General features: G+C 36.9%; 3 protein-coding genes across 4 annotated transcripts in view; 2 read left to right on the top strand and 1 right to left on the bottom strand.

Annotated features, from left to right (window-relative positions):
- Window positions 1–322: 322 nt before the first annotated feature.
- Window positions 323–5928, top strand: LOC103462704 (transmembrane protein 138). Its single transcript, XM_008405647.3, has 5 exons — window positions 323–1084; window positions 2066–2619; window positions 2779–2950; window positions 3251–3326; window positions 5044–5928. Exons 2-5 carry the CDS (start codon window positions 2492–2494, stop codon window positions 5154–5156), a joined length of 489 nt encoding a protein of 162 aa, XP_008403869.1. The 5' UTR covers window positions 323–1084; window positions 2066–2491; the 3' UTR covers window positions 5157–5928.
- On the bottom strand, window positions 5364–16345 carry cfap70 (cilia and flagella associated protein 70). Of its 2 annotated transcripts, none has more exons than XM_008405649.2 (26): window positions 16170–16345; window positions 15864–16050; window positions 15652–15747; window positions 15399–15484; window positions 14955–15146; window positions 14638–14820; window positions 14409–14503; window positions 14016–14088; window positions 13734–13871; window positions 13164–13313; window positions 12960–13052; window positions 12687–12778; window positions 11634–11694; window positions 11344–11526; window positions 11076–11207; window positions 10477–10605; window positions 10235–10368; window positions 9917–10032; window positions 8936–9139; window positions 8699–8841; window positions 8291–8443; window positions 7478–7639; window positions 7210–7299; window positions 6821–6922; window positions 6409–6456; window positions 5364–6085 (listed from the first exon to the last, which is right to left on the bottom strand). In XM_008405649.2, the coding sequence occupies exons 1-26, from the start codon at window positions 16257–16259 to the stop codon at window positions 5966–5968; spliced, it is 3252 nt and encodes a 1083-aa protein (XP_008403871.2). In that variant the 5' UTR covers window positions 16260–16345; the 3' UTR covers window positions 5364–5965. The 2 variants fall into 2 exon arrangements, with proteins under 2 accessions (XP_008403871.2, XP_008403872.2); XM_008405650.2 differs by having other exon boundaries at window positions 12960–13049.
- Window positions 16346–16976: 631 nt separating this feature from the next.
- ddb1 (damage-specific DNA binding protein 1) overlaps window positions 16977–22493 on the top strand; it is a 47464-nt gene continuing 41947 nt past the window's right edge. Inside the window, exons 1-5 of the mRNA XM_008405646.3 lie at window positions 16977–17147; window positions 18669–18817; window positions 19121–19237; window positions 19405–19626; window positions 21369–21483. Coding sequence (XP_008403868.1) covers window positions 17087–17147; window positions 18669–18817; window positions 19121–19237; window positions 19405–19626; window positions 21369–21483 — 664 coding nt within the window. The 5' untranslated portion in view covers window positions 16977–17086. The remainder of the gene's footprint in view (window positions 17148–18668; window positions 18818–19120; window positions 19238–19404; window positions 19627–21368; window positions 21484–22493) is intronic.

Genomic DNA, 22493 nt, shown 5'->3' with positions numbered 1-22493 from the left:
GGCTATATTAGAAATAAATAAATAAAGACTTGAAAGGATTCAAAAAGTTATAATTCTGATTATAACCAGAATTCTGGTTAAAAATTCAAAGAGTCAGAATCAGGATTCTAAAATGTGTTGGAATTCTGAGAAAAAAAAATTCAGAATTCTGGGGGAAAAAAGTCAGAATTGTGCTCTTATTTTTCTCCTTGTAATTTTGAAGGGGAAAAGCCTTGTTGCAGAACTCACATTTTCATCTCAGTCATTTTTCAAATGGGCCATTCAGTGGTTGCAGAATGTGTGGTTTACTTTGTGGCAATCACATTTCTGGTCATACATACCTCTAAGTTTCATTGATACAGCTGCCAATCTGGCAAATTAACAAAGCATATGTTCTAGTGTCTCTGAATTATCCATGGATGCTGTTACAAAAGAACAAAACAATTGGGAAAGGAAAGTGCAAAGTTGTTTGGATATAACATTTTGTGTTTCTCGTGTGTAATAGTACAGGCTTACCACTAGATGACAACAGTTGCTTTAAAGCTTGACTCCAGTTTGCTGCAATCCTTACCGTATTCTTGAGGGGAAATGACCTAGAAAACAGATCACCTTTATTTACATGAACTGTATCCTTCATAGGAGAGTATAGGTTGTAAAATATCAGTTTGGCTTACGAAACAAGTCAATATAATGCATATACATGGAAATAAAGAAGAAATCCACAAGTTTATGGAAACATTTTAAGCTATAAAAGAAATGAAACGCAAACAGCGCAGGTAGGGAATCTAATCAGGCTTGATCAGATAGCCACACATTTCCCCATGGCCTGATTGAGAACTAAAACAAAGCCAAAATTTTTAAATTGACAAAACCATAAAAACAGAAATTTAGCATAATCTGCTGGTACATGAGTCTGTATACAAAGACTGACCTGAAGCACATGATGACACAAATCTCTTGCGTGTTTATTAGAGAGGTGAAAGGATAAAAGCTGCTGCAAGGACACAAGCTGTCAGTCTGCGGCACACTATGTTGTTTATGAACACATGCGTCCCTCAGGGAGACACAGAGAACTTCAGCTACTGAAATGAACCCTCCAGTACAGGTTTGTTTTTTGTTTTGGCATAAGTTTGTATGTAAATTTCTAGATTACATGTTCTATATATTGAAGGTAAAAAAATTGAAATAAGGAAATGTAGTAGAACAGTACTCAATACTGCAGGCTGAGTGCATACTAACAACAGTTGCTTGCTTGGTTACATGGCTATTCTTTTCCGGTGAAGAATTCAATATTTTTCATTAAAAGGTGTATGCAAAAAGAGGTGTAAGACAACATTTCTAATTCTTTTAAAAAAATGTCTGATGTGCTGTATGATCCGTCAAAAAATGTAGATGCCTTTATTTGCCTGCATGTGGTTTGTGTGCTGTTTCATGTGCAAAGAAGCCACTAATACCACTAACCGAAAATCTGAGTAGGCCAGCTTTCAAGAGTAAGTAGCCGTCTCCTCCATGGCCGAGTGTTTGGAAGTACCCCTAATCTTTCTCACACCTGTCATGCTCGTGCTGAGCTATAAGTACTGGGACCGTGAGAGGATCCACCAGGTGTCACTGTAGCAGCTCCATATTGACAGCTTCATGAGAAGAGGCAAGGACCACAAAAATAACACTGAGAAACAGAAATATTAGTGAAGACAGGATTTAATTTATCTTTAATCTGCAAAAGACAACCCATTTTTTTTCTTTTTAGTCCTGTAATAAATGACGATAAAGCTGATTTTTGACAATTAAAAAGTAATTGTCAAAAATTTAGACCAATTTTCTGGTGAAAATTGATCTAAAACTGAATTAATTCCCAACTAGTTTCTTGGTTTGGATGCTCTAAGTGCTATCAATAATTGTGTTTCATTTAATTTATATTTATATACATATGTTGCGTTTATTGCAACATATGTTTATTACATAGATTCCTTTTAACTCTAGCTTTCTTTCCTCAGTCTTTAAAAGCATGCAAAATATAAAACATTCTAAATGTTTTTTATAAGTTACAACTGCTTTAACTGAATGAATCTGTTGTTTCCTTCCACAGGACATCTGCCCTTTTCCCCTCAAGACACTGATGTCTCACCAGTTCTGATATGCAAGTCTGCAGGTTGAACTGCACAGCTGCATCTGCGGGTTTTGTTGCAGTCAAATGTAACATGTTGACATCTCTGAATGCTTGGCAGCTCATCTCCAGACCAAAACTTGCTTTCCTGTTTGAGAGTGCTTCTGTTTTTCCAAAGTAAACTGAATTCAACCAAACAACATGGAATGAAGCACTAATGTTATATCAAACGGGCTAGATCTGTATTTGGGAGAGCAGGACCACTTGAATGCCTCACTGAGGCATCCAAACTGTCAAACCTGCCGCGTTCAGGTTGATGTTTCTCTGTGGTGGGATTGAGGGAGTGCTGCAGCCTTGGATCCACAGTGGAACCACAATCCGCCAGGGCACCCAGCCTACGGGTCGGAGATGCTCCATGCCAGCAACTACTCCCTTGTGTTGTTGATTCAGCTCAGTCTGCTCTCTTTTGACCTGTTTGTCAACTCCTTCAGTGAGCTGCTAAGGACTGAACCCGCAGTGCAGTTGGTGCTTTTCATGTGAGTCAAACTTTTTTTAAGGTTTCAGCAGGGTAGCAGTAAGAGTAAAACATTTCTACGGTTAGAAACAGCCCACTTACATTGATACCAGAATGAGATCTTCTTTGTCCTTGTTGTTCTTATGGCTGCCAGTTACATAAATATATTTCCTTTCCACAGCATGCAGGACATTTGCATCTTATTTAACCTGATCATCATTCTGCTGATGTTATTCAACACCTACGTGTTCCAGGTTGGCCTGGTTGCCATACTGCTGGAACGATTTAGAGCCCTGATAATGCTCTCCGCTCTCTACCTGACCTTCAGTATCATACTCCACTCCTGGCTTATGGTAAAAACATGAACAAATGGATACAACAACATAAAAATAAACACAAGTTTGATATATGTTTTCTTTTTGTTTTATCAAAAACTTCTGAAGAGATCCTGTATAAGAGACTATTTAGAACGAACAAAAACACATAAAGAGCAAAAACCTACTTTTTGATTTTGGGAAAAGAAAAGACAGATGATCATTTTATCTTTCAACAATTTTTTTATCTGTTGTGATTGATACAAGTACAGCATGGTTTTACATACATGTTAACTAAAAGAATGGCATCAATTATGTTTTCTTACACATTGATTTCAGAATCTGCGCTGGCTAAACACAAACCGATTTATCTGGACAGACGGTCTGCAGGTGCTGTTTGTGTTTCAAAGATCTGGTAAGATCATTTAATTTTTACATCTTAAAAATTTTATCCACACACTGGATTCACATTAGTCTAATGTCAAATTGAAATTATAGTGCCTTGCAAAAGTATTTGTTCCTTTTGAACATTTTCAAATGTTTTGATTTTACAACCCAGTGTCTTCAAAGTGTTTTTTGTACTTGCTTTGTCAGACCAAAGCAAGTATAACATTGTGAAATTGGGAGCAAATGTTAAATAAATGTCATTTCATAATTTATTTATTCAGCTTCTTTTACTCTGAAATCCCTGAGCAAAACTAATTACCGCTTGCAAAATAAGAATTAAACCTATGAAAAGTTGTGTTATGATTAAAACACAACTGTAAATATATTTATGAAGATGCCAATGACATGAAATTCTCTCCAGATGGTGAATCAACTCATACACTCATATTCAAAGAAATAAAACCACAGTGTAATGAGGTGGAATTATACAGATGAAAAATATTGAACTTAAGAAGAAAAGAAGCAAAACCTATTGAAGTCAATCAATAATTACAAAACAGTCATGTACATTTAGTACAAGATAATATAATCTTGTTCAATCCCAAATGGGATTGAAGCTAGGAAGAATGGATCTAAGTCACATCTGAGCAATGTGTGTGACTAGTTTCTTCATGCATGAGCCGTTTTTTTCAGGCAAAAACAAAAGCTTTTGCCTGAAGTATTACATAAATTTCACGATCAATCTTTTTTTCCTATGTATTCTTTTTTTTATTACACTTATGAACATCTATAGCTTGATTTCTTTGCATTCCTGGACTGGAGCTATTATTTCTCGACATATTGTGGAAATTACATGCCAATTGCACCTTCAGAAATATACTGACATAGAGAATTATTATGTGTTCAGTCCCTATTGTATCTGTTATATTTTGTGAAGAAAAATGTGACAAAGCTTTGGTCTTTATAAAGTTGGTAGAGACATCCAAAACTCTTCCAGTTGTAATTATAGAGAAAGACTTATTGCACTTAGAGGGGGGGCTTTGTGCTGGTATATCATTTCAGAGCTCCAAAAATACATATGAAATAATAAGTATGAAAAATTTAAATGCAATACAAGGCACTGTCCTTATACATTAGAGTCATTTATCCACCTTTTAAAATACCATTTACCTCATACAAATAAGTATGGAAGGTTTTGGATATTTTACAGCATTCTTGTTTTTGACTCCACTCTAAATATCCATCATAGATCCTCGAGAGAAAAACTTGAACTATTCTGAGCGTTTTGTGAGGGAACTGGTCCCGTCTCATGCATTTAGACTCCAGGCTTTAATATCACCTCCCCATGTGGTGGTTATTTCATACTGTTATAAGCTCATTAGTAGTTAAACAGCATGTAATCCTTATTAAGTGCCACCTCTACTTGTTTAGTCTGTGGCATAAGAGCCATCTAGACTTTTGTGTGGGACTCACTGCTAAATCTCTGTTTATTATGACACCATAAACTTTATCAGGTTTAGTGGTACTTATGTCTAATCTGTGTGGCTCACTTTTAGACCCTGCCTTTTCATAGGGATTTCCTATTTATTTGTCTCTGGATACTGGTAAAATTAACAATTAACAAATATAGAATTATGCCTCTGATGATTATAAAAAAGTGCTCAAATTGCATCATCGATGCATTTGGAGATGTTTTATAGTAAGTATACTACCTTCTTAATCTTGTTTGTTTTCCATCTGTGTAGCTTCTGTGTTGTACTATTACTTCTACAAGCGGACCGCAGAGTACCTGGGGGACCCTCGTCTGTATGAGGATTCACCATGGTTGAGAGAAGTGTTTGTTCGGTCCAGGCAGTGATCTGCAGAGGAATCTACAGAATGATACCACAAGCCATAGCTCTAATGGCACTGTAAAGAAATTACCCATGAATAATGCTGACAAATTTTAATCTCAGCAAACTCTGGTTGTTTTAATTCACCTTGTTTTCAGGTTGAGGAAAAATTTATTTGGCATCTTTTTAGAATTTAGGAAATAACTAATTCACAAACTGGAAGAAAACACAAATGAAAGTCTGAAATACATTTATTGAAACATGAGAAAATGTTCAACATGACAGCCCAAAAATATAATCCATTTGACATTTTCTTTCTCTGGAGAATTGTGCCAAATTTTAAGGTATTTCAGGTATGTATTGAAATTGTAAAATGACTGCCTAAACAGAGTAGAAATATTTTGTAAAACTTACCATTTGTTATATGCTACTTACACAATAGCTTTGTGTCACAACATATTACAACTTAACTTTAAATGCTATCCTAATGTTTATGACAATGTATAATAACATACTGCATTGTAATTTTCACATTTCTTTTATACATCTTTGCAGAATTACAGAATCTCAAATATACAAACCAGGTGACTGATTTTTGCATTTCACTACACAATGCTACTTGTTATTTTGTGAAACAAAATTTTTTTGTTGCAGTCCTTTGAAAAAACTAAATAGTTTTATATGTAATTAAGACTATTTGTGTCGCTCTGAGTTTAATTTTTATGGCTTGATCAGCCCCATTTTTGACACATTCATTTGTTTTATTTCAAAACGCAATAAAAATGCAATAAAATTTCATCTGAAATGCAGTGCTGTCTTCATAAAATGTGTTTGGTTAAAGTGTTTCATCCTCTGCTTGAGCACTTGCATTGAAGCATGATGCCAGTTTACTCATCCGAGTTTGACGCTTCGCCTCACTGATCTCTTCATTCAGGGATGAGTCCTGGAAATCAAACTATGAATCAAAAAAGAAAAGAAAAAGAGTTTGAAACAATGGCTTTTTGTTTGTCTGTTACAAGAAACACTATGCAAATGTTCTGGGTAACTATGCAATGAAGGGCAACAGTTTCTGTGTAAATAAATACAAACTTAAAACTTGGAAAGATAACTGAAGAAGTCTGGAAAAATAATCTGAACATCAGAAACACCTGACACAATGTTCATAAGTAAATAGATTAGAACAGAATATATTTTATTGATCCTCAAATGGAAATTGCTTAGCTGTTGACAAGATTGTGTGATGTGTTAGTGTGTGTTAATAAATCAAAACTCACTTACACTGATTGCATTTTTATAATATTTATCCCCCTCTTCTAGTTGTCCAGACTGAAAAAAAGTCAAAATATATGATTAATGAGGGTTAGGGTAAAAACATTTTATGTACTGTATTTTTTTGTCCTTCAGAATTAAACAGATTTTTTAAATGAACTAATTTAACTCTTTTAAAGTTCGTTTCCAGCTTTACAACAAACCCCATCCACTATTTTTATTTTATTTCTGACTTGAACTTCAATGTCTATTTCATGCAAGCTTTGTCCCCATGTTAGTGTAAGAAAATGTTTTTGCTAAGTACAAAAAAAAATTAAAAATTCAGTCTAACAACATTCTGGTATATCCTGTCCTGCAAACCCCACAGAGGTCAGACCAGAACTGAAATTGATTGTGGGTTTAAAGAGTAGTAATCACTCACCTTAAGGCTGATTAAAGACAGGTAAGCCCACACCTCTGCATTTGCTGAGTTCAAAAGAGTGGCCACAGCTAAAGCTTCCTCAGCAACACACAGCTCCCCCAACTACACAAAAACAAATCAAGACTTTAATTTTTTTCAATGTCAACAAGACTCTTCAGAGTTCAGAGACAGTGTATGTCTGTTTGACAGAACAAAAATAAAATAGTCCTAAATTGGGTGTGTTTACCTCCACTGTCACCAGCTCACCAGCTCTTCTAAACTGAATCTAACACTTCATAATATACCATGTTAAACCTGCTCAATATAGAAAATCTTCAATAAACTAATTTAAAAGCTTAAGAAAATTTAACTAAAGCCACTTTTTCACGATTACCAATGTGAACTTTTACCCTGTAGCAGGCTTTGCCGAGGCCCAACCAGGTCAGGCACGATGGGGACTGCTCACATGCCTGCAGGAAGACTTCTTTGGCTTGCATAAACTGAAGAATAAATATCATAAACATAGTGTTAGTGACAAAAAAAAAAAAAAATAAATAAATATTTTTTGAAAAATGTAAAAAAAAAAAGCAAAACTATTTTATTTTAGAGTTGTGGAGAAAAATTAAATCTTATATCTCACTTACAGCTCAGGTCAAAACACAATAACCAACATCTAACCTTTTCCTCAAGAATATAGATAGCTCCCAGGCGAAGGAAAACGATGTGAGTGTCTGAAGGTGGCTCTGGAAAGACCATGCTCCACTCATAACACTCCCGGGCTTCAGTAAATGCGCCTTGCAGGTAGTGGCAGTGACCTTTCAAGGCCCAGGCATCTGGGTACTGATCATGTCATGGACAATTAAATAAGAAGACAGAATAAATAGCTTAAATCCCATTTTCCAACTTAAAAATACATGCTTTTCAGTTTTTCTGAATAATGTTACTTTAACTTTAAATTGAAATCTTATGAAATTAAAGTTAGAAAGATCTAGATTACACTGCCATTATATTTATGGAAACTGATTAACACCTTTCTATTAGAGAAATGGAGGCTTAAGTGTACATCTAAATGTACAACATTTCCACAAAAATCACTGCAGAACTGCAGCGATTTGCTAAAGGAGAATTATTTTATTACTTTAAAAGGGCCGTGATATTACCCAAACATATATTGTAGCTGATCCAATCTTAAAACTTCAGAGGTTTATAGGCTTTTGCTGAGAACAACAAAGCAGTAAAATTGAATTTTACAACCGGAGAAGAAATACTTTGTACACCAGAGGGTGATATTTCACCTTTTAGTGAGTTCAACTAAGCAGTAAGCAACATCATATAAAACACTATGTGCGCTTTATTTCTTAAGATTTATGTTAAATCTAAAATAAAAGAGGAGTCACCAAAATAGACTGTTCCAAAAGCTGCAAATAACATGGAAACTATATGGTAATGGTCTTTCTGTCTTAAATCAATAAGAAGGAAATGTGGAAGTACCTGACTTTTGTAAAACAGTGCTTCTTTCACGCTGTCAATAGCACTGCTGTAGTCACCTTTGAGCAGCTGGAACTGGGCTAGGCTATAATAGTAGGCCACACTGCAACCTCCTTTAGAACCCAGCAGCTCTTGGGACAAAGCGTGTTCTGCCATCTGCCAAAAGAGCACAGTTAGTTCTAAAACTATTTATTTCATCTTGTTGATTTTTACAGCTCAGAATTAGAGTATCCAAATGTTTATTTATTGAATGATGCAGTGTTTGCAATAGAATATTACATCAAACTAATTTTTTTGACTTTCTATGACTATGACTATAACTTAGAGAGGACAAATGATTTGACAGCATTTAAACAATTGGACCCTCTTGTTGTGGGATTATACACTGCTAAATCAAATAGGTTTGAATACCTGTAGGGCATTGTTCTGCAGCAAGAACTTCAATGTTTGTGTGAAAATGGAAGAGGTGAGTTTAGTTGAAGTAGTCCACGATTTGTCACTATGAATTGACGGCTCTCTGCTGTCGTCCATGTCGTGATCTGGGAACTCAGGCTCTGTCAGAAAAACACCATCAGTCTTAAATGCGCTGTCATGTGTGGCTTATATTTTACCGTATGCCTGGATGCTTGCTCTAATGTTACACCTCACCTTGTTCAGCTATTTGAGGTGGTGCAGGATTATCTGTCTCCTGCTCATCATGCTGGGCCTTTGCTTCCTCAGTGCTGTCATCGCTTGGTTTAGTCTTGTCATCTGCATATGCCCCGTTTGCTTCCTCTGCCCCAAAAACCTTTTTGGCCTCTAGAAATGCTCTTTCAGGCAGGAAGGCTTCGTTTAGACTTAAATGGAGCAAACCTAGAAGGCGGATCCAAACAAGTTACAATATGTAGTGTACATTACCCCTGCTTTTAATTACCATTTGTTAGAGGTTAAGCAAAGATGGATATAATTTTCTTAAGAATATTTGCACTAGGACTTTACTAGTTTCTGGACTGTACACCTCAGTGTTGCTGATTTTAAAATCTGTGCTTCATTGTAATTTATTTGAGCTGTTGTTTGCAGCATTTCTGTAAACATTGTCATGTAAAAATTGTATACATCTTCTGTTTAAGAATTGCTTAACTTCAGAACATAATTGTTGTAGAGTACCCTCAACATTCTACATATCTAAATGTTTTATTTCAGTAGTATAATCTCACATGCAGCATGAAAACTGCAACATTTTTATTAAAATGTCCTATATTTTTGCAAACATCCTGATGTATGTAGATCCTCCATAACATACAACAGCGGTACAAAGGTCTGCCACTTTTTTCACTTTGACCCTACAGTGCACTGACTTGAAGACAATACATTTATATCAAACAATAAGCAATGGTTCCATTGGAAATTCAAATCTTTAGGATTTTATCACAAAAAACAAATAAAAACCTCTACCTTTCAGACAGATTTCTACTATCAGTGTAAGTATATAAGTCTAAGCAAATGCATTTAAGAAAATAGCAGACACAGAGCACAGATCATTCAGATATTGTTGCAGACCACTAGACTTCACTCCATTGTGGAAAATATGAGCAGGATGTTATGTAAAGTGGTCCCCACATTGGTGAGAAATCCTGATTGTGAACTGACCCATCAGCGTCCAAGCTTCCACACTGGGCGGTTCTAGGCTGGTGGCTCGCTCCAAGAAGGTCTGAGCTTCATTGTAACGTTCAAACATCACGGCCACAACCCCACACATCATCAAACTGGACAAATAAGTAAAAACAGAAACAAACTACATGATCAACTATACAGCAACAACAAAGGTTGATGATTTTCTGTGGTTTACGACTTGATCATCAAAGAGAGAAACATTTACACATTACTAACTATACAAACCTGACTAATTAAAATGTAACTTTGTTTAGATAAATTCATAATCCACAGCATAAATGAAGCACTTCTAACCTGGGCTGGTGTGTTTGCTGGATGGATACAGCGTCATGGTAACACTCTTTAGCTTTCATATAGTCCCCGGTCAACATGTACAGGCTTCCCCACTCAAACTTGTACAAAGGTTCATCAGGGTGCCTCACCACTAACTGAAGATAAAAAAAACACAGATCCCCAATTAGTCTGCCAGCCAGATTCATCAGCTTCCTTCACTGCTGTGTTTAATATCTTAGATTCATTTTTTCCTGTTCTTGTACCTCTTGGTAGTACTGAGCCGCCTGTTGATAATTGCTTGTAAGTTGTGCCTCTTTAGCAAAATGTCTCAGCTGACTAGATTCCAACTTCATTTCATCAGTGCAGTCTTCTGCCACGTCACTGGAATAAATCTGCAAAGAAGGTGAAGATAAAGATCACTAAAAAATCCAAACAATATCCTTAAACAAATGATGGCAATGGTAATGGGCTGCACAGTGGCGCAGTTGGTAGAGCTGTCGCCTTGCAGCAAGAAGGTTCTGGGTTCGATTCCCGGCCCTGGTCTTTCTGCATGGAGTTTGCATGTTCTCCCTGTGCATGCGTGGGTTTTCTCTGGGTACTCTGGTTTCCTCCCACAATCCAAAAACATGACTAATGTATAGTCTTAATTGGCCTCTCCAAATTGTCCCTAGGTGTGAGTGTGTGTGTGTGCGTGGTTGTTTGTCCTGTGTCTCTGTGTTGCCCTGTGACAGACTGGTGACCTGTCCAGTGTGTACCCTGCCTCTCGCCCGGAACGTTGGCTGGAGATAGGCACCAGCACCCCTCCTGACCCCATTAAGGGACAAGAGTGTAAATAAAATGGATGGAATGGCGATGGTAATACCTTGTTGAGAGCCACATGCATTTCATCCACTAGGTAGACGTAGAGCTTGCTGACAAATTCTTTCACCTCTTGAGGATCAGTGAGAGGCTTGGACCGCTGCATTTTGTCACGTACAATCTTTACCACTGCTCGCTACAAGCCAGAAACATGCAAATATTTTAATTGAATTTGACGAAAGAAGATTCCTTTACAAAAAGAGCAAAACAAAAACATTTTATTAATAGATATATCATAGATTCAGCCCAAGAAATCATTTTAAACCTCAAACCTTGATTTGCTCCTTGAAGGTGAAGTATCTTCCAGAGACATTAAGACCTCCCATCACCTCGGCCAAAATTTGCTCTTTGCTAACGCTTTCCTGCAGCTCGTTCTTTGCTCCAAATATTTCGGCAAACTGTTCAGAGACAGCATCCACCGCATTGCCTACTTGGGTGTGAAAGTCCAGCACAGCCTACAAGAGCACACATTAGAGACAAGAAATCTGAGAGTGAGAAACCTTTCCTGACTGCAAGATATAATATATGCATATTTTTATTGAAATGTATATGGGTTTCCCACCTTTTCTGCTCTGCTAGGACCAGCTGGACGTTTGGGTTTGGGGGGGATCAGTACCTTCACCCTGTAGGATTTGAAAACACTTATTTTAAGTTCACATTCAGAAAGGAACAAAAAGAAAGACAGATAAGGAAGTAAACGGACATTTTAACAGTTGTTTAAGGCGTGAATGATAATGTTAACTCAGAAAAGAATGCAACACCAAATATGTAATCTAGAGATTTCCTCAAATTGCATACCCAACAAACAATTCACTTGATCTTTACCAGAGTTGTTGGTAACTCATTAGATTATGCTAGTGATCCTCAAAGGTGTCATGATGGGCGCTTTTTTAAATGTTTTGACTGTAGAACTAATGTATAGTCTTTCAGTATTACCACTTGGACTTCTTTCTCCATTACACATTCGTCAAATCTTAATTTTCATGGTAACCGGATGAGCCATGTCAGGTAAAAGTGATTCCTCGTGTGCAAATACAGTTACAGCAGCTGTCTGAATAATTATGATCACTGCATAAGTGTGAATAAACTGAGAGAGATTGGGGGAAAGGTGGAACAAAAATAAAGATATTACTATTTTTTTTGTCTCCATATGGTGAATTAGTTTTTATTATATTCTTGAGTTTCTTTATTCAAATGAGCTGTAGTCATTATCAGGTTTTTTGAAATATGGCACATCTTTTATAACTTCCATTTTTGAATACATAACAGATGGTTGTACAGTCAACTTGTGTGTCTTTACTTGTGTGCTTTCATATTTTGAGAAAACATATAAGCTAGCTCACATTTTTTGCCAAAACAAAATGAAGAAAGTAAATAATAACAGCAAATTCTGAATCATCAAATAAATGTAGATTTTTTTTCTTTTTGCAGAAATAAAATACAAAAGTGTTACACAATTACTGTAACTGTCTCAAGAAAATGAAAATCTTTGTAACCTTAGAAATTATTCAACTTTTGTTATTTAATGTGTGCTAAGATGTAAACTTTTCACAAGAGATGAGCTTACAGACATGGGGATTAATTGCAGTACTTTAACTGTGTTAATGCATATTACCTTCGAGCCAGTTCCTCAGGGGATGTTTTTGGTACCAGTGGTCTACTCAAGGACATCTCAATAATAACATATGTTTTGGCTTCCAAGTACATCTGTCAATGACAACAAAGGTAAAAGATTAAAGTAAAAATCTGCAAAGCAAAAGTTTGAATGTGTCTCTGCTGCTCTATGCTGCAACTAAAATCAAAGTGTGCAGCACAGCATACTTAATAACATCATATTTTTGTCAGGAGCTACTGGAGCACCAAGCTGCCTTCTTTATCAGAAACTTACATTTCCTTCTACATTGACTTTTGTCTCAGTTTCAGATGTGCTTTCAGAAGCTTCATCACATGTGGTGGTCTTGGGAGGAGCAACACTCTGCTGCTATATTTAAAAAGATCACATTATTACACATACAACAAAACATTTCTCATTGCAAGTGTGAATTTAACTTTGCAGTAGTAACTCATCCTTGACAATTAGCACATTCCTGACCTTTTTAGACTGGTCCTTGACTCCCTTGCTGCTTGGATCATAGTTCTTTGCTCCTTTTTTGGGAGGTCCCATTGCTATGCTTGCTCGAGATTTGGCCAGGACAGTTGCTATTTTAGCCTGCTCCTTTAACACACTGGCTTTCCGCTTGGTCTGTAAGTTTAAAATCAACACATAGTTCACTTTAACAAGAAGTAAAAGAAGAAACCAGAAAAAAAATGTAAAAACGTAAGTAGAGTTTTTGATAAGCCCATTTCACAGACAAAACTATCACAAAGTGAAAATAACTATTGATATTAACCACCCATATAAAATATAAAATAAAACACAGGGAAAATAAATATTAAGAAAAAATTAAAACAAGAAAATGTACAGGCTCGTTTTGAATTCATAGAGTCAGTTAAATGTATCTTTGGAGGAAGATTAATCCACAATCTTAGCATCACTTGCTGAAAGATTTGGCTTGTATGTATATGGGAATATATTGTTTTATAGATAATATAAGTTTCAGCACTAGAAGCTATGCAAATGAAAAAACAAAAAAATGACTACTATTACAGTGTTTTTTGAGACCTTGTTCAGAAGCTCGCTCTCATAGAAAGGATGAACAGTGTATGCTCCTCTGATGCGGGAGACTCCAGGATACAACAACCGCCCCGTGTCAACAAATATCAAACCATGAAAGGGGATCTCTGGGTTCTCATCACCTAACTATAAACAGAGACAATTAAAACATTCATCTGCAGTTCAACAGTAGTATGATTAACTGAACTGCTGCCTCTTTGTTTGCCACAAACAGATATCTCTTTAGCAGTACTAAAATATCCACAGAAAATAGAAAATGTATATTTTTACCCTTGATAGTGGAATCGAAGTCCTCATTAATTCCACTGGCCACAGTCGGCTATCTGTGATTTTTTCTTTCAATCTACAAATATAATCAAAATACAATTTTCAGTAGTTTGAGATACATTTTTTTAAATGTATCTCAAACTAAACAAATGTATTCCAGTTGGCTTGTTTCTTAATTTGCTCACAATGTAGCAATATTTTTCCTCCATTTGAATCATGGAGCAAAATTCACTGTTTTCTGGAAACTGAATTTTGTTAAAAACCTAAGTTTACTTTAGTTTTGGGGGAGATTATCTTTTTTGTTCTTAAGGACAAATGTATTAGGATTTTAAAATGCCTTTTTACTGACTTTCACTTTGCAAAAAAAACAAAAAAGAAGTTGAATGTTCGGTTGACCTGGAAGCTGCATTGGCATCCAGGAAGCATCGAATCTCTGTGTCCCATCTCACTCTGTTCTTTGTAATCTCTGCTTCATGACGAAATGGTAGGTCCTGCATGAACATTCAGGTCTTAAAATTTCCTTGTGTGTTCAAACCTTACTCTGATGGCTATAGCTAAGCTTGTTTCTACAATTGTTTAAAGGTATAAGTAAATGAAAATTCAAGTAAAAGGTGCTTGTTGTTACCTCTAAACTAGTTAGCTCTCCATCCTCATGATCAATGGGCTCTGGCTGGCAAAATGACCCAGGTAAAAAATGATTCCCTGGTGCCAATAAAGATAGAAGGGGTCTCCTCTTCCGACGGCCTTTGCCCTCCCTCAGACCCCCTGGCTTCAGATGGCCTTCAGAAAACATCAGTGCTTGATCATGCTAAGACACAGAGAGAGGGAAATATTCCCATATTTTAAAATTCATCATCACAGAAACATATTGATTTGTCATCCTGTACATTTTTAATGGAATAGCTGTAACATGACGTATTAGGATACAAAAGTAAAACTCACTTCTGCAGTTAGAGGAACCTCCAGAGCGGCGAAGTATGCAAAGGGGCTGTGAGCTGAACCAGCCGGCAGCGTCCATGTGTCAGGCACTGAAAACGCTGTTTCCACAGTTACCTTCATGATGATACAGGTTGATAATTCGGGTTCAGTGAGCAGTGGTTCCAACACGCTGACAAAAACTTCCAGGGTTGGTTGCTAAATGGGATGAAATGATGCAGCAAGCCACTGTTTAGCATTTATAGACATATTTAGAAAGTAAAATATGATTTAATTTATATCCTCTTTGAATTCCACCCTAAACAAACTATTACAACACTTTATCAAAAACTGAAAACATATGATACAACTCAAGTCATGATATACTACATATATAAAAATAATTTAAAAAAATATCTATTTCTATTGAATAAAGACTTTGTATTTTTTTAAATGTAATGAGTAACTAACTTTACGGCTGATTCCCTGCCGAGATTCTTTAATCCCAGGACTGACCATTGGATTGACTGGAACCGTACTTGAAAAGCTGCATTGACCTGAAGGACAACAGAAAGTCATAAAAGCCTTGGAAGTCCTCCCTCCTCATTCTACAAAATCAGTTTTTGTTTATTCCACCTACATCTGGTTTAAAAGAAGACTCACTCTTCTGACATAGCAGCACCAGAGCAGAAAAAATAGTAATTTCTTAAAGGAGAAACTGTACCTTGCAATAGTGGGAACAAATCCACCACAGCTTGTCCCAGTACCGATGTTTTCAGCTCACCTTTTCTTCCCTCATGCACGACCTCCACCACTGTAACTGACCACAAAATATAAAACTATTGCACTTGTGATTGCACATAGAACGAATTAAACACTACTGATGATGAGACACATGGATGACATTAGGTTTTATATTTGATACATTAAGCTTACATATGATTGACTTTTGGAGGATGTCACTGAAAGACTGGGCGTCATTTAGTGAGTTATAGGTGCAAGTAAAGTCGTAATCAATAGTGTGCTTCATAGGGTTGGCATGTTTCTTTTCTGACTCCCCCAGGTTCATCTCTTCTATCGCAGCATGCAGGAAACTCACCAAATTGTCTCCCTTCTTTCCTTGCTGAAAACAAAATCAACATATAATATAGCATTTAAGAATATTCCTGCCGTTTGGGCAGTCGGACAGACATACGGACAGATAGCTGTAACTACAATTTAACCAACGTTCAAATGACTTACTATGTTACGTCCGCATTTTGCAGTTATATTTATCAACACATGTGTTCTATCGTGTTTTATCGTCTCTTCAGGTGTGTGTACTGTTGACATTTTTAACGGAGAAAAAGTTAACAAGCTAACGCTTTCAGTTAGGTTCTAACGCAGGCCGAATAAACACGTGTCCATGGCAACAGTGATTCAGCCAATGGTGGGTTCAAGAACCTCGGTTATCACACTACGACAGTTTACAAAGTCAAGAGCCCATATTTTTACTGATCGTCTTGGGGTAATGGTATTTCTTCCTCAAATAGAAAAACAAAAAGGGACTGTTGTATTTTTTTTAATTTAGAGAAAAAGTGTTAGTAAAACGACGTTTACTACTTTTACTAAAAGTTACAAGAACTTTTGCCACTTTAGATTTTGTAATTAAGTAAACGTGACAGCAGGTGTCACTGTTTCTCAATCTGACTAAATGCAAAAAGCCTTACCGCCATACCTCAAATAAAAAATAAAATAAAATACTTTGAGCATTTGCATACAATTAGTCGACTTTAATTGTCTTAGTAAATTGTAGTGATTTATTGGATAATTCAAAACAACACCAAAATAAACAAACAAACAAACAAAAAGCATAAAAAGTTTTTGTTACACAGCGTCTTCTTCTGTGCCTAAGAACCATTGGCATGTTTTAAATTATCTCTGTATAAAGTAAGGCAAACCTAAGCATTTTTGGATTTTGAGTGACAAGTGCACCAACATCTCAAATTTACCCTGTAAAATACCCTCCAGTACGGAGGGGGCGCTCCAACTCTGGATTAGTGCACGTCGTTAACCTAAACGACTTCCCCAACTGTTTCCGGAAGTTTTATTATCAATGATTTTGTCACTCGTGTGAGATTGAAACACTTCTACGGTGTTTGTTGTCCGTTGCTGTGAAGATGTCTTATAACTACGTGGTAACAGCGCAGAAGCCCACGGCAGTGAACGCCTGCATCACAGGTAAATATGACTGATCCGTGCAGGACTGGGACGTTGGCAACCTGCGGGCAAATTGAGCTCCCGCGCTGCAGCCATAGCGCTCCACACAGGCCTGTTGTAGCACTTAGCTGCTGGCTTGTAGCTCAAATGTTTACCTGTAATATTAGGCGGAGTGCTTTATATGCAGTGTACGGCATGGCTATCTGTAATTATTTTCGCAACTCAAATACGATCGATTAAATCGTGGTTATTATTTTTGGCTAGCTGTTTTTATACAACAGCAGATAATTAAATTGCACATAGCCGCTCCAATCTTCTAAACATAACTCTGGTAGCACTTGGAAATCTCATTTGGCTTAAAATAGGTTACAAGAAAGTCGAAACAATGCTCAAAATTACGTCCTATCAAACATAATCTCACATTTTGTGATTTATTTTTTAGAACTTAGCATGGTTTCTTTCACTTTCAACTAAACATTAGATAATGACTTGGTTTACGCAGTTACTCTAGGAGAGATTATCAATCAAGTTATGAGAAATGTGTGTACTAGAGCAAAAAAAAAACAATCTACATATACATTATACAATTATACACTACTTTTATTAAGAAGTACATACGGAAGTCAGATGGAAGCTCAAGGTAAAACTACACGTTTTCGCTCTGTATTTTAATGTCTGAGTGGTATTTTGGACTGCATAGTACTAAGAAAACGTATATCTACCAGAAAGTCTTTGGGTTCTGATCTCTCCTGACACTTTTTATTTTCCTCTTTTCTCTGTGAATGAAGTACTCTGGATTGCTTTCACACTTGTACAATATGTTCATTATGTAAAATTGCCTCTAAATTATATTTCCATGTTTAGACAAACCCCTACCAGCTCCTTCTTGGAGCTTCACTCAGGTAGAGGTTAAAATGTTCTGCTGAGACATTTATTCCTTGGTGTGAATTTTGTAATTACATTTATCTGCAGTCTTGACAGACCTGCTCAGTGTCTCAATTCAGTAGTTATTGCAGTGTCTTCTTTTTTTCATATTATTTCAAATGTCTTGAATGCAAATACTGCACACTCGGGATATACGAAGCTTTTGGGATATTCTCTTACTGCTCTGGATGCCCACAATTGATCTATATTTGTAGATCAAATATCTAAAAATATTTGATCTCCAAATACAATATTTGGAGATCAAATTAATTTCACAACCACTATTTGTAGTGGCTGTGAAACTGAAGCTCATAAAACTTTGTAGGCACATTTTAGTTAAGGAAAAATGTATGTTATTATAATAGATATTGGTATTGCATTGATAGGCAAAAGTATTGCGATTATATATTTTTCAAAAATTGCAGTCCTACTTTTGGTTCTTTTAATTTATAATGCATTCATTCATTTAAAATGAATATAGTTAAAATTCTCAACTAGAGCTGTGAAAGAGAGGCCTTCAGTTTTTGACAGATAACTGTGTCAAAAACTTTTTTTCCGCTTTTCTCTGCTGAACAAAATGTAATATCCGTCTTGTAAATGTTGCAATGTTTTTTGCAGGTCACTTCACCTCTGCTGAGGACCTTAATTTGCTCATCGCTAAAAACACACGTTTGGAGATCTATGTGGTCACAGCTGAGGGACTTAGACCTGTCAAGGAAGTTGGCATGTACGGCAAAATTGCTGTCATGGAGCTCTTCCGTCCAAAGGTAGGAATTACACAAATGCATAAGCCATTTAAAGTTTTCTTGCCTCGGTTACATTCACTTATTTATTAAAAAGACAAAGGGAGAGGAACAACATAGTTTATGAAGAGCTCAAATTGGAAGTTTCCTGGGGGGACTTGAGGGAATAAAAAGCAAGTTCAAAGGCTTTTAAAAGTAATTTCTAAGTTAGCTTTTCCATTTGTCTATTTCCAGAAATTCTGCAACAGCTCATGTTGTCCTATTCCGTGTTTATATTGTACCAAATCGTGTTAATGAAATGCTGAATGTTTTTTGCTTTTTTTCCAGGGTGAGAGCAAAGACCTGCTGTTCATTCTCACATCCAAGTACAACGCATGTATCCTGGAATACAAACAGAACGGGGAGAGTATTGACATCATCACCCGTGCCCATGGCAACGTCCAGGTGGGTAACGCCTTAAAAGTACTCTAGTCAGTTTTTTTTTATTCATTTATTTTTATTGTGAAGTGTTTACATTGGGGGAAGTTTACACGCTTTGCTATTTCCAGTAGAAGCTGCAAAATTAAAAATATTTTTGTCCAACCTCAAACATTTCCACACCTGTTCTTCAGGATCGCATTGGACGTCCATCAGAAACGGGGATTATTGGGATTGTTGACCCAGAATGCCGCATGATCGGTCTGAGGCTGTACGACGGATTGTTCAAGGTCATCCCGTTGGACCGGGACAACCGAGAGCTGAAGGCGTTCAACATCCGGCTGGAGGAGCTGCAGGTCATCGACGTTCACTTCTTGTATGGCTGCCAGGCTCCAACCGTCTGCTTCATCTACCAGGTACTGTGAGGTTCGATTTAAAAAAAGACTCTTCAGATGAGAATAGGTTACACAATAGGTACGGGTATTTGTTTATAGTAAGTGGTTGTCAGTTGCCAAAGTGTCTGACAGCAAGACAAAACAGCAACAGCAGAAGTTGGACAGCATTACCAGGAAGTGGATGGTTTTGCTGCAAGCGCCTGGAATGTCAGGCCTGCAGGGGTCACTGTGGTTTGTTTTGGTATCAGACGGTAAATGAATGCACCAACATTTATGTATGGTGCACAAAACATAATTGACACATTAAAGAATATATCATAATTGTAGTCTGTAGCTACAATGTGTTATATTCCCTGATATTAGATTAAATAAACTAATAAAAATCACCTCGTGTTGCTGAGGTGTCTTGCAAGCATTGCAAATTGAATCAAAAATTATCACCATAGTCACAACAGACTTCAGAATTATTGTCATTCTAGTGATTCTTATTTTTTGTCGGCTGATTAGAAATGTTACTATGTTTTTGTATTCCTTGAATTCGTGTAATAGTCTTCACAGATTTAGGTGATGATATTTCAAGTGTGAAAAGATAGTAATGGTTTAACACGAGAAATTACTGTTCTCTCTTCATGTGTTAAAAACAAGGTATCAACCTCCAAAAACCTAGCTGTGCTTACTATTTATAGTGATGTTCTGAGTGGTGCAATCTTTTTAAGGCTGCAGCTCCTAACAGTAGCTCAAGCTTCCTACACAGTCTGGAAAAAATATGAAAATTTTTGTTTAAGTTTTTTTCATGCCTGGTTTAGGATAAAAACAGAAAATGGAGCACGTCAAAATATTTGGATTTCCAGACTTTGTCCCCAATCTCAGCCTTCTTTCCTTTTGACACAACAACTCAAACAACTTTTCCATTTGCTTAAACATAACTGCACAATATTGACTGGTTTAATCATCAGTTTAGTTCAGTGGTTCTTAACCTTTTTTGAGGTACCGAACATATGCGCACTCACTGAACCCTTCTGTAGTGATAAATAAAATATGATTCCCCCCTCCCCACATTCAAGACATAGTTGGGTCACCCCATGATCACTAAGTCTCTGAGGTAGAGTCTCTGAGAACAGTTCTTCAAAATATAGTCAGTGTTTTCAGCAAAGTTGAGCTGACTGTCTAGGAACGACCCAAGGTATTTAAAATTTGCCACAGTTTCAACAAGTTGGCCTTCGAGAGAAACTGAAACCACTTTAAGGTCTTGTTTAGGTCATTTAATTAGCTCTACATTCTTAAGAGAATTAAAAATTTATAATAAATAAAGACTGCGGTATTCTGATTTAGTAATATTAGTTGTGTTACCACCCCCACGCCACTAGAGGCAGTAGCAAGCCCGAAAAGATGCGACTAGAGAGCAGATTTAAAAGTGCACCGAAGGCTACAGAATTTGGTAAAAACTGTGAGCTTTGCTGAAGTAATTGAAGACAAGTTCAAATCCGTGCTGAGAGTGGAGCTCCTTCAATCAGGGCTCCTCCGCAGCTCTGATTGGCTAAGCAATGTAACATGATCCTCTGCAGCAAGTGATGGCAAAGCGGGGCGAGTCATCACGACTTTACAAAGTGTGTTTTTATATCCGCGGCAGAGGCTCCGCCGAACCCCTGAGACTGACTCATCGAACCCCTGGGGTTCGATCGAATCCAGGTTAAGAACAACTGGTTTAGTTGCATGAACTTTTTGTGTCCTACCTTAACCTAAACCATTCCTGTTTGTCTTAGGACCCTCAAGGACGTCATGTAAAGACCTACGAAGTTTCTCTAAGAGAGAAGGAGTTCAACAAGGGCCCTTGGAAACAGGAGAATGTCGAGGCTGAAGCATCCATGGTTATTCCAGGTAAATCAGAACTGCAAGTGTCAGTTGGCTTGATTTCGTGTTTCATTATCTTCAAGCTTAAATCATTAAAACAAAAAATTTCTATCCAAATGAAATGAGAAAAAGGAGCTATTAGAGGCTAAATGTGAGCATAGCCTCCTTTTCATTTGTTTAATGAAATATCTGAAATTCCCTCAATGAGTTGGTCTCATAAGAAACAATGGAAATTGTCAGTTTTCTTTTAATTGTCAGTGACTGGTGATTAGCTGGTCAAATACTGCAAAGCAGAGTTTTTGTTTTCCTTTTCATGTCATAAAATGCATCACAGTTAGAGGTGTACTGATCAATTGGCCACCGATCATAATTGGCCGATTTCCATGAAAAAGTGTATGATCGATGATCACTGTCTCGTATTGCCGATCACCAAAACCTATCACCTGTATCTCATTTCACAGCCTGCATGTGCAGCTAATTTTCTTCGCACTATGCAAGCGCGTGGCAAGAAATGCTAAGCAATGTGGTGAGGAACTTTAACGCTCTGAGACTGAATGGGGACGTTTGCTTGTTGCAACGGAAAGTTACCTCGGGGGTGAAGCACGTCAAAATGCATCAATGCAACAAGTCTAATACGACATTTATAAAACTAGGACTTGACAGAATGTGGTTATATCGAGTCTCACTGTAGAACAAAAAGACATGTAGAGCGATCAGACAGCAGGTAAAGCAGCGAACAACTACCAACACTCACCCGGATCAGCATGATGGTCGGAAAGCTAAACAAATAACCTGAAAAATAATTTAAATCAACGAGCTAGCAGTCTAAGACGCTTGTTCTGCTCTCACTGTTCAACCTCTGCTGCGCACTACCGGTAGTAATATTTCACAGCCGTAGCACCATTTCTGCTCCACCTGGCAGTGATCTCTCACACCGAACCTCTGCTTAAAGCTGCAGCATGTAACTAAAACAACAAAATAATATTTTACATATGTATTAAAACCTGCATATTTTGGCATGTTTATGTCTAACTTAG

The sequence above is a fragment of the Poecilia reticulata genome, chromosome 3 (genome assembly GCF_904066995.2).
Source record: "Poecilia reticulata chromosome 3, P_reticulata-male-v2, whole genome shotgun sequence".
NCBI classification, from domain to species: Eukaryota; Metazoa; Chordata; class Actinopteri; order Cyprinodontiformes; family Poeciliidae; genus Poecilia; species Poecilia reticulata.
The sequence above is the reverse complement of the archived record's forward strand: the minus strand, read 5'-3'. Positions and strand labels throughout refer to the sequence as shown.